The 12,219-nt window shown below is 46.9% G+C and overlaps 1 protein-coding gene across 1 annotated transcript; it reads right to left on the reverse strand.

Annotated features, from left to right (window-relative positions):
• Positions 1-32: 32 nt before the first annotated feature.
• Positions 33-10,256, reverse strand: LOC117966236 (tRNA modification GTPase GTPBP3, mitochondrial-like). The gene is made up of 9 exons (XM_059015147.1): positions 9,843-10,256; positions 9,079-9,329; positions 8,404-8,490; positions 7,596-7,798; positions 6,499-6,571; positions 5,490-5,633; positions 4,136-4,301; positions 2,319-2,612; positions 33-1,650 (listed from the first exon to the last, which is right to left on the reverse strand). The coding sequence occupies exons 1-9, from the start codon at positions 9,911-9,913 to the stop codon at positions 1,419-1,421; spliced, it is 1,521 nt and encodes a 506-aa protein (XP_058871130.1). The 5' UTR covers positions 9,914-10,256; the 3' UTR covers positions 33-1,418.
• Positions 10,257-12,219: the final 1,963 nt, after the last annotated feature.

The following is a 12,219-nucleotide window of genomic DNA, read 5'->3' on the forward strand; positions in this document are numbered from 1 at the left end:
AAGATGCATTGAAATGTTTACAGCTCGGAAGCCTCAAAGAACATAATATTTATTTAAAGAAGCCAGCTTGTCAGGCATCCAAGCCAGACGGATGGGTGGGAGGTATACAAACTGCACTGTTTATAAGAGAAAACAATACTTCCCATAGATGCTAGTACACGGAAATCCCAACACTTGAGTCACGGACACGGCGTCTATACATCCAGGCAAGAATAGAACTGTCAACATTATGTGGGAGCCAATGTATATTACACCACTCAAACAGATCTGGTTTAAGCGCAAGTGTCTATAGAACAGCGTTGTAATATTTCATGCTTCATTAAGCATATATCCCTGCTGACCTCCATAATGTCATAACTTGCAGAACATAGATGGATATTTGTATTTTCCAGACGAGCCTTTCTGCAGTATTTACAGCCATCTTTCTATGAATATTGATTTACAAGGTTGACATACCACCGTTTACCATATATCAAGATACTACATATGAGTTCACTTTTTGAAAAAAAAACTCTATAAAAACAGGCCCTTTTCAGTTAAACTTCGACGCTCTGTAAAGTACAATGCCATTCAGGATTTTTACTTTGATTTCCAGTCTTAAGCTTCCTATTCTGCGACTGCGTCTGACAAGGGGAAAGCCAGGAAGATGCTGTGCGAATGATTCACGACACGTATGTGAGAGAAGCTGGTGCTGGCTGGTGACTGCGAGAGAGCCAGGTGACAGAGCTCTTTCTCCAGCACTGCTCTGTGCATCCTCAGGAAATCCTTTGTTTAACACTCTGTGTTATTCTATCCAGCCCAGACAGTCAGTCAGTCATTCTTTGCTGGCGGACAGAGCTGACCTCACCCAGGCATCCTGCCCTCGAGATAGCCGCGGCCCAGGAGGAGAGTTAGGCTTTACGTGGCAGGTTCCCAGCATCTTCAGGGATAGAAATGAAGACTCCCGTTGCACAGCAGTTTGATCTGTTTCTGGTTTTACTATAGAGTTTAATAAGGCACACCTTGTTATTACCTATACATGCTGTGGCTAATCAAGCTTGTAGTAAAACCTGTCACAGGTGCAAATGCTGTGCGATAGCAATCTTATTTCCATCCCTGATCTCAAATGTGTCGTTCAGTACTTTGCTTTAACAGCAAAGACTGGAGAGAAAATCCAGTGGGAGCAAAACGCGAAACAGAATTGAAGCAATTTCTGTTTTTTATTGAAAAACCGGTCAAAGCTGTGACTATTGGACACTGTCAACAATAACTGGTGAAGGCTGACAATGAAGTAGAATAATAATCTTTGAGCAGCAGCTTTGAGGGCTCTCAACAATAAGCAACCCTCAGCTTTAAGCTGCGCCTGGCTTGGCATCCTGCATGCACTTCCAGCTTGTGCAAGCGTGCCGTGGTCATGTGCTCCAGGCCAGTGGCTTTTCCTATTTGCCAATGCAGAAGTCTTTGAATATGAGGTCCAGGATCTGCTCTGCACCCACCCTGCCGGTGATTCTGCCCAGGCTGGTGAGGCCAAGGCGGAGCCCCTCTGCAGCCAGGGCCAGGTCCAGTTCCCGGTAGTGTCGGTACTGTGCCAGCGCCTCCACGCACCTGAGCAGGTGAGCGCGGTGGCGGGCCTGGGTCAGGCTTGGGGCGCCCACCAGGGGGTTTCCACACCTGACAGGGAGACAGAAGCAATCAGGGATTCTTATAAAAACATCACCACTGCGCTTTACCTTTGCAGTCTCCCATGATTATCAATCAATCAAATTTTTATATAGCGCCTTTCATGGCAAAGCCAATTTCAAAGCGCTTCACAATCAAGTAAATCAAAATGAATCTGGTTTCACAGATACTGTATATTTACTGTGATTTGCCTTTTTATTACCTGCAAACCTTGTATGCCTTATTATACCTTTGGTATGCTTTTACTACAGTATATTACAGTACACTTTTAATAGGAGGCTACAGTAAGACCGAACAAACACAGATAGGGGTTCAATTGAACCTCACAGTAAACACTAGCGCTTTGCTTTGCTTTAAAGATGCTCTCAGAGACCCAGATGAGCTCTAATATTGGAAAACCTTGCCTGCTAATAGAGGGGTCTGTGAAACCAGATGATTGTCATTTTAGTTCCCAAGTGAGAATGTGAAAGTAAGTTGTGATACCAAATCAAAGTAAATAACATTCTTGGTATTTCCTGGAACCTTAAAGAAACAGTACATGAGACAGGTAAAATGTACCATTGTGATGCGAGTTGAAAAGCCGGAATTGACCCAGACTGTCCCAGTGAACACAGAGTCATATGGTAACCCTACCTAGGACAGTCCTAGAGTACACTCACATGCTCTCTACTTGCTTTTGAAGGACCCCAAGGAAGTGTTCCAGTCCGTCTCCCGTTGTGCAGGACAGCAGGCAGACGGGGGGCAGCCCTGCAGCCCGGGCGAGGACCCCTCTGAGGCTGTCCAGCTGTTCCCCGGTCAGCAGGTCAGTTTTGTTGAGGACCAGTACGCAGGGTCTCGGGATGACACCTAGGACATTCCTCAGGTGTTCAGGCAGGAAATGGGGCACCCTCGTGAGGTCCTCGGGGACCACTGCTACATCCAGCATGGCCACAGTCAGGTCCGCCTGCTCCACCCTGGCGACAGGAAGAGCCGCTCGTTACCTCCTTCCTGCCGCTTCACAAATTAAACACGTCGGTGTCTCCTTCCTTCCTGTCCCTCTCCACCACACTGAATGAGTTGACTGCACTTCTCTCTACAGTGGGAACTCCTTGCCAGCCTAATTTAATTCACATGCTACTGCAATCAAGGGGTAACGGAACACAAAATGTTGTGTTTTAAAATTACTGTATTTTTCCCCATTTAAAAACATGCACTTTATATTGGCCTCCCTTACTCTCTAGCCGCCTCTCCATCTTTCACGATCTCTTCCCATCTCTCTTTTGCCCCTCCTTCTCACCCCTCTACTGACCCTAGCTTTCTATTTCCTTCCCCCTCCTCACCTCTCTGTTGGCCACATGCCACTCTCCCCCTCCCCCACACCTGTATCTCTCCCCAGCTCCTCTACCTCCCCATTCCCTCCCCTCCTCACCTCTCTGTTGGCCACATGCCACTCTCCCCCTCCCCCACACCTGTATCTCTCCCCAGCTCCTCTACCTCCCCATTCCCTCCCCTCCTCACCTCTCTGTTGGCCACATGCCGCTCTCCCCCTCCCCCACACCTGTATCTCTCCCCAGCTCCTCTACCTCCCCATTCCCTCCCCTCCTCACCTCTCTGTTGGCCACATGCCACTCTCCCCCTCCCCCACACCTGTATCTCTCCCCAGCTCCTCTACCTCCCCATTCCCTCCCCTCCTCACCTCTCTGTTGGCCACATGCCGCTCTCCCCCTCCCCCACACCTGTATCTCTCCCCAGCTCCTCTACCTCCCCATTCCCTCCCCTCCTCACCTCTCTGTTGGCCACATGCCGCTCTCCCCCTCCCCCACACCTGTATCTCTCCCCAGCTCCTCTACCTCCCCATTCCCTCCCCTCCTCACCTCTCTGTTGGCCACATGCCGCTCTCCCCCTCCCCCACACCTGTATCTCTCCCCAGCTCCTCTACCTCCCCATTCCCTCCCCTCCTCACCTCTCTGTTGGCCACATGCCGCTCTCCCCCTCCCCCACACCTGTATCTCTCCCCAGCTCCTCTACCTCCCCATTCCCTCCCCTCCTCACCTCTCTGTTGGCCACATGCCACTCTCCCCCTCCCCCACACCTGTATCTCTCCCCAGCTCCTCTACCTCCCCATTCCCTCCCCTCCTCACCTCTCTGTTGGCCACATGCCGCTCTCCCCCTCCCCCACACCTGTATCTCTCCCCAGCTCCTCTACCTCCCCATTCCCTCCCCTCCTCACCTCTCTGTTGGCCACATGCCGCTCTCCCCCTCCCCCACACCTGTATCTCTCCCCAGCTCCTCTACCTCCCCATTCCCTCCCCTCCTCACCTCTCTGTTGGCCACATGCCGCTCTCCCCCTCCCCCACACCTGTATCTCTCCCCAGCTCCTCTACCTCCCCGTTCCCTCCCCTCCTCACCTCTCTGTTGGCCACATGCCGCTCTCCCCCTCCCCCACACCTGTATCTCTCCCCAGCTCCTCCACCTCCTCATTCCCTCCCCTCCTCACCTCTCTCTGGCCCGCCTCACCCCCTCTCTCTCCACACTGTCCCCAGTGTCCCTCAGTCCGGCCGTGTCGCTCAGCAGCACAGGGAAGCCCCCAATGTCCAGCGGCGTCTCCACAACGTCCCGCGTCGTCCCGGCAACCGGAGACACGATAGCCGCTGGCCGCTGGCCTGGTAATGACCGGGAAAACGACCCCACAGTGAGCACCAGCCTAGGGTCACCTGTCAAACACCCCCCACCCCTAGGACTGAAGCTGTTTTATACTGTAGCTTTATTTCTCAATTTAAAATGAACTAGGAGATTGCGTAGATATGTACAATAACAACCCTGGCTACAAAAAAGCTGCGCCATTAGTAATTTTAAAAATAACTGTGCTAAAGGAAACTGATTCAGAAAACCTCTATGCAAGATCAGGGAGCCCCCCCTCACCTTCCCTCCATTGTGAGGCCCCTTTAAGACTCTGTTTCCTGGCTCTCAGGATTTGAAGGTCCTGGCTCTCCTGGGGGTCACTCACAAGATGTATATCTCAGCGTGACAGCTCAATTGAAACTCCTCGCACAGAAAGGATGTGCTCTCTCTCCGAGCCTCTCCCAATTTCCCATCTATCAACAGCAACCCTGACGAGACCAATCTGAGGTCGTTCTCCCGGCGCTGTCCTAACACAAGTCAGCTATGAACCGGAGGATTTTTCATTGGTGTTGTTTTGTGTTTCAGGTTTTTAAAGGTTTGGCAACTCCTTATTTGACTGCTCTGGCAGACCAGCACTGGCTATAGCTTACACTCTCTGGATTCTGTTCATTTGGCTGGTCCAAGGGTTCGAACGCCTCCGGGAGAATTATCTTTTACACATCAACTCTCGAAGTCACAGGATTGTTTCCATCACAGCATGAAGATGGAATCTGATAATCTCTCCTTCTCTGGTTTTAAAGATCATATCAGGGAATTGCTTAGAACCTCCTGCCAATGCTTCTCCCTCAGCCCACATAAACAAATAGATATGACTTATTTATACTATCCTTAGATCTCTGTAAGCTGCTGATTAAGTTTGAACCACACACGTTTTTATTGTGCTGTTTGTGCATTGTAATTGTTTGAAAGTCTGAAATCAGCAATAAAGCTCTCACACACACACATCTCTCTCTCTCTCTCTCTCTATCTGAATGTTTTTTCTTATTTTTCTTAACCCCTTCGCATGATGTTAAAAGCTTTGTGAATATGATCCTCAGACCCTCTCACAGTCCTGCAGCTGTCTGAACAGTGCAAAGCCCCCTTACGGATGGTGTTAAAAGCTTTGTGAATATGATCCTCAGACCCTCTCACAGTCCTGCAGCTGTCTGAACAGTGCAAAGCCCCCTTACAGATGGTGTTGAGGAGGCTACTCTTCCCCGCGTTGGTCTCCCCGGCGATGACCACCTGAACTCCGCTGCGTAACCGCTCACCGCGCCGCCCGTCCCTCAGGTGAGCCTCCAGCTCCTCCCGCAGCTGCTCGACTGAGACGTCCACTAGGGGGAGCAGAGACACGAGGGGCAAAGTCAATCCTGGAGCTGCTGCCAAGACTGTGGGAGCACTGCCTCACTGCAGTACACACATTGGAGACTTACACAAACAGCAGAATTCAATTCAGTGCATTCATTTATATAGTGCCTTTCATAAGACAGTACCTCAAAGAGCTTTAACATGTTAGTTAAAACAGAAAGAAGCTTGCAATATCAAAAAGTAGTAAAAAAATGACTAAAAATAAATAATAATAATATCAATAAATAATAACAATACAAAAGTTAAAATAAAACATTTGAAGAATACAGGAAATGATTAAGTAACGATAAAAAAAAAATGTGAAAAAACAACGAGAAAAATACAAGCAACTGTCGGGCCTCAGTTTCATAAATTCAAACTTCAAGACTCTTCTTATTCCAGTAAACGCACGCTTCTGTTTTCTGGTGTGATATGACGGCGGGCAGCCAAAACGACTGCCTGCGGGACTAAGAGGTTTCTTGAAGTGTTACACAGATTTAAAAGACTGAGGATTGATTATTCAGAAGACTGAGAGACGGCTGTTTCTTGCATGTTCATATTTGCTTGTTTCTGGTCTGTCAGGACTATCCGTTGGTCCAATTAAACTTTTGAAGTGCATTTCCTCTTGACAGAACACAAAGGAAAAACTCTCATTAAGATAAGAGCAAGGCTGTGGCTCATGCCAACGTGAATCACAAAGCACTCTGCATCGTTTTGTCTCAGGAGTTGCCAGGCTGCTGACAGAGGACTACATTTGTTATCCATGGTTGGGGAGATTAACAGGACGGTGTTGAATGAATTGTTTTTTTTTTTTTTGGATAAGGGGTAACATGCACAGAACAGAAAGGATACCTTGTTTTAAAACGCCCTCTTCAATATTCTCATCTTCACTGAAATCAATGAAAGCTTCCATGTGAGCCAGATTCTAAAATAGGGATAAAATAGGGAAGTACATTTAAACCAGCATCATTCACTGTGAAAAGCTTTCCCCATCTATTTAAATTCAAAACGTGCAATTGCAAAAAGCAACAGCCAGCTGTTGGCTTCCACACAGTATCCAAACCGACAGTCACCTTGCAGTTCATGAAAAATAAAACATTTTCCACGTTCCCATCAAGCGAATAGCAACCCGGTTAGTCAGACCGCAATCACAGGCTTTCATGGAAATAAATGCAATCAAAACAGAGCTGCTTTTTGGAAACGGTTTCCCCAGGAAAGCCTGAATTAGATTCCATCTGCGCCACGGCGAGGGTCAGCATTTACGCAGCTTTACAGCTGGGACGGGACTGCAACACAAAGAGGTGAATAAACCACCCCCCCCCCCCCGGCTCTCAACCCGCACTCAAGACAGGATATCCTGCCTCCTCGACTAGGGATCTAAACTGCACCCCCCCCCCACCCGAGCAGGGCCAGACAGAGACAAGCCTGAACAGCAGCCCAGCTTTCCAGGGGTTATTACCAGGGCGACACAGCAACGAATTCATTGAGATGCCTCAGGGATGGAAATAAGACTCCCATTGCATAGCAGTTTGATCCATTCCTGGTTTTACCATGAGTTTAATAATTAGACACACCTGAGCTTGTTACCAATACACTGTGGCTAATCAAGCTCGTAGTATGACACCTGGAAATGGTGAAACCACTATGCAATAGGAGTCTTATTTCCATCCCTGTCTCTAAAGGGGTACTGATAAAATGAGGTCTGGCTTTGAACCCAGCTCTTTTGAGATTGATTAGTTGTCAGTCTCTGCTTGAGAGCCTCCAATGGCAAGATGGTGTTCAGTTCAAGAGTAAAGATTAATTCTTCAGTCTTGTGACCACCAGAGCTGAGAACACATGAAATCGCCCCCGGGGATGACTGCACCACTAGAGTACAAACCAGCCTCTAGGTGCGCTCGCAGGGCTGTGCTGGGAAGCTCTCATGGTGTGCCTGACTGTAGTGCTTGTACCCGCGTGAGGGCCTGGCTCCAGCCCTGGTACAGTCGCCCCAGGTCTCCAGCCATCTGCCGCAGGGCCTGCCTCCTCTGAGCCTCCGTCTCAGCGTGGATCAGGTCCCCCAGCCCCTCCACCTCAGTCAGGTCCAGCTTCCCCGCCTGGAAGGCACGTCTAGTAAACTCCCCAGCTTCAGCGGGGCGCAGGCCGGGCAGGCTTCCTTTGGGAAAGTAAAATGGTTTTGTGTTTGCTTTTGAGTTCTCCGTTCTGCAGGCACACATTATCAACCCGGACTCACGTTGCTCAATCGCACACATGCCAATTCCGGCTACAAAAGTGTCGCATCACTCTATAGAACTAAGTAACGTTGCTTCATGAAGTCGAATGAAACCTGCTGAATAATGTTACGTTAACATATTGAGTTACGTACCCACTTTGTAGTTTTCCATACACTGACACATTCTAAAATGTGACATTTCAAAATCTAACATGAAATACTGTACTGCTATTACAGTGTCTGGACTTTTGCGATATCATTGTGTAGTTTGTTTGATTACATGATGTTAAATATAAGATCTAAATTATGTTCACACATATATATATACACACATGTATATACATATATTCAAGCATCTGGATGCGACAGTCCTACTATCAGACAGTATATACTATCCTATCCTACAAAAAAAAAAACCCACTCAGAAAACCCTGCTTATCCTACAGCGCCCCCTAGCTGCCAAAACCTGACATAGCATCGCAAGAGGATTCAAGAGGCAGTATATAGCAGCAAAACAGCAGGATAATAAACCTCCTTCTTTCTCTTACCCAGGGCTTGTAAAACTCCGCTTATCACTGCTGGACCCCCGTGCACATGGAACTCAGCGCAGTCTTCGCCTGTGAAGCTGTGCGGACCTGCAGAGAGGCAGCGAGTGTGAAAAACCAGCATGAAACCAAGCTTTAGTGGTGTTTCCCCTCAACCTCCCAGGATTTTTAACCCCACAACATGAGGCATGAACGTGACAGGAGCGATGACTTACTATGGCATTTTTATATTCCTATTTAAATGGTGAGTGTATATTATATTATATTATATTACTCCCCTCCCAAAACTAAATAGTACAACATTATTAACTGGACTGCACAACAGCTGTCAGTTCTTCCTTGCTTCTTCGCTTGCTGTGTTCTTACATTTTTTTAAAAATGTATTTATCTATTTTTTCCCCTCATCACAGCAATTCCCCACACAGCTCAGGAAAACTGAAGGTTCAGCGGGCGTCCTCCGATCCCACGACAGAGCCAGCTTCCTATTCTACACCCAGGAACTCGAGAGCGGATGTCAGCGAGCTACCAGCCTCTGGAAGCCAAGAGCCAGCTGCAGGTGTTGGCCCGAGCTCACCAGGAGCCTGGCCGGTAGGGTCCGCTACAGCGTGATGAGGAGAATCAGCCCCTGCCGGTTTTGTCTTTCGCTTGCTGTTTTTGAAGATCTGCTCAATCACTGACCTGGGAACCAGAGCACCAGCCCCCGGTCGAGTGGCTCCCCTGTGCCGGGGTCCAGGAGACTGTGCAGCACAGCGGTTCTGGGGGCTGGGAGTGCCTGCTTCATCCCAGCGAGGCTGCGGAGAGCACTGGCCGAGGCTGGGCCACTGACTCTGATCACTGCCACCCCACACTTCCCGTGGCCCGAGGACAGCGCGAAGATGGTGGGGCAGTATCCTGGGCCAGGAGCACTGCACAGGGGCCTCAGAGCGAACCTGCAGAACAGAACAGAACAGGAGTGTGGATTCACAGCTCAGTAACAGCCGGACTGATTCAATAAGGCATCAGTTCCTGTACACATCAGCAACCCAAGCGGCGGATTCAATCAAAATACATAATGGCAGTGTTATTTCTGTTCCACGGCAATATTCATCCATAACACGCAACAGTGCTAAAAAAAAAAAAAAAAAATTAAAAATACTGTACTAAAAAACTTAATGAATTAAACGACGACAGTCTAGAACAGATGTCTTGTTAAATGTCTTCAAATATCTTTCATGCAGACACTGAAAAAGACGAAACCGCGCTGTCGTCGAATTTATTAAGTTTCTTTCAGTAGGCCTATTTCTAAAATGCAATCAAATTGACCGGAGGCGTGGTACATGTGTTTAAACAACAGCTTCCTGAATGTCGACAAACTAATAATACTATGGCAGGTGTTTCCATTATTTTGTACGCCGCTGCGTGTATCATTTGATTCAGACAGATCACAACGAACAGCAACACACCTTAACCCCGCTGCGACACCCGAACAGCGTCTGACAAGCGCTCCAGAAATCATTCTGAACATTTTTGCCATTTGCACCAATAAAGCAGGTGTGTGTTACGTTTCAAATACAGTTAACTCCCATTCAGAGCACATATATATCACCATTCACAGTGGCTCGTTAGTAAGATGACATTTCAGTACATCTAAACTCCAGTGTTCTCTGTTATTTTGTAATAATATTGTGTTTCAGCATGTTGAATTATGATAAGCGCGGTTAGACGACAAACAATATGTATACAGAAGCACGAGTTATAATATTATAATATTATATAGACACAACTACAACCTAAAATTAAAACTCTCGTTCCTTTCACACGCTCCTAATAGCAGCTCACATGTTTACGCGGAGTGTAAGCCCCACCCTTAACATTTAATTGGCTGTCACGAAACCCCACGCCTTTCTATCATTGGCTCGTTTTTCACAACTGTTCGGATTCCGCGCCCTGCTGCCTTATGATAGGAGCCTGTGGTTGTCAATCAGAGACCTCTGTGCTGCAGAAAAAAACGGACCTCTCCTTGTTCCTGTTGACATTGGTTCCTAGAAACTGTATTTGACAAAAAAAAAAAAATATGGCAAAGCGAGTGTTCTTTAGTTCTGTGTGTGTGTGTGTGTGACCCTGAGCAAGTCACTTAACCTCCTTGTGCGCCATCCTTCGGATGAGACGTAAAACAAACGAGGTCCTATAGTCAGAAACTCTGCAGCAGCAGCAGTTGTTGATGGTGCATAGTTCACCCGTCTTTGTAAGTCGCTTTGGATAAAAGCGTCTGCTAAATGACTAATTAATAATAAATAAACATATTATTATCAAAAATTATATTTATTTATTTTTGTAGTCATAACATTTTTTTCCATTTCTTGCAGTGCACACGCACATGTTAATAGACGCTTGTTTTACAAACAACGAGGTGATGCGACGCTCTGCCACCCTTGCATTATGGGAAATGTAGTTTCTGCACCTGTTTACATGTACCATCTTCATATCATAGCCAGTGGGCTGTGGATTACTATTTAAAGAGCCTGCAGAAGAGAGCTGTGATAAACAGGTCTGGTCTGGGGATACTAAATTTAGACGGAAGAATCTGCCAGGCGTCTTACAACCGCAAGCTGTTTGTCCTGTTTATTTAGTCTCTGTGTCATTCTTTGACCACAGCTTCAGTCTCATCTTAGTCTGGCGCTGGGCATTTACACCTAACGGAAAGTTTAGTGCGGTATAGCAAGACAAACTGTAGTAAACCATAGTAAAATGAGTTTATATTCATGTCTAGTCAATGCATCTCCACCACGTGTCTAAATAACTGACTTACATTGACAACATTAAAATGAGCAATTATATTTTCAGGGATACCACAGTTTATTAAGCAAAGGATCTGAGTGGGTTAAAACAGGCGATATCATTTTCAATATATTCAGTACTTGGGACCAAGCACACACACAGAACACCATGTTATTTTTAAGCATAATTTTGTAATTGTACAAAATCGCATTGTGATTGTAATTCCAGCAAACAATGCTGCTGTAATTGAAAGTGTATTTGTAACTGTCGCCGGGTCTGGTTGTTGGTTAATTAAACCAGTTGTTTAAATCGTTCAAGATATATTTAAATCCGCTCCTTGTTACATACCCCCTGATTGCTGCCCCATGACGAATCGAATGGAGTATCAGTGCTGTACACGGTACTGTTTTTTTTTTTTAGCACGTGTGAAGAGGTGTGGGTTAGTGTTACAGGGTCAGTGGATCGCTGGCCTGCAGTGCGGTGTGCATGTCAGCGTGTATGTGCGGCAGTGCTTCAGAGTGCTTTCACACACGCACACGCACACGCACACGCACACACACGGTACTGTCTGTAAATGATGCAGGACTCACTGCAGCGGCCTGCTGTAAACTGCTGAGTCAGCAGAATGCACGCTGGAGCCTGCTCCCTCAAACTGCAGCCAGGAAATAAAAGGCATGACAACACCCGAATGCAAAACATTTGCAGTATTTCTCAATAATCGTACTTGTGAGATGGCACATGGTAAATGCTAAGCATCTCAAAAATAAAAAAATAAATAAAAAAATGTCCATCTCCTTACAATTTGATTATGAGCGCATCTTATTTCTATTGCTCGAATACTGTTTTTTTTTTAAATTTCTAGTTGCCTTCCATAGACATATATAACATAGGCTAGATTAACCAAGGCGTCTTTATGAACTCTTCTGGCAATGCACCGATGTGCAGTAATGGCACTGGCTTCTATAATGACTCTTAGGTCTATGGCAGTCAGCCAGACCCGAAGAGCAGCTCCTGATCCGAAGCACCTTACCACAGACTTGCATTCAACAACGACTGTAAACA

The sequence above is a fragment of the Acipenser ruthenus genome, chromosome 49 (assembly GCF_902713425.1).
Source record: "Acipenser ruthenus chromosome 49, fAciRut3.2 maternal haplotype, whole genome shotgun sequence".
NCBI classification, from domain to species: domain Eukaryota; kingdom Metazoa; phylum Chordata; class Actinopteri; order Acipenseriformes; family Acipenseridae; genus Acipenser; species Acipenser ruthenus.

Excerpts from the sequence above, each read along its gene's own strand:
- LOC117966236 (XM_059015147.1), bottom strand. The coding sequence starts at position 9,913 with ATGGCAAAAATGTTCAGAATGATTTCTGGAGCGCTTGTCAGACGCTGT. Across the intron at positions 6,572-7,595 it reads GGAGCCAGGCCCTCACGCGG|AATCTGGCTCACATGGAAGC; the intron begins GTACAAGCACTA and ends TCCCTATTTTAG. Across the intron at positions 1,651-2,318 it reads CAAAAGCAAGTAGAGAGCAT|GTGTGGAAACCCCCTGGTGG; the intron begins GTGAGTGTACTC and ends TCTCCCTGTCAG.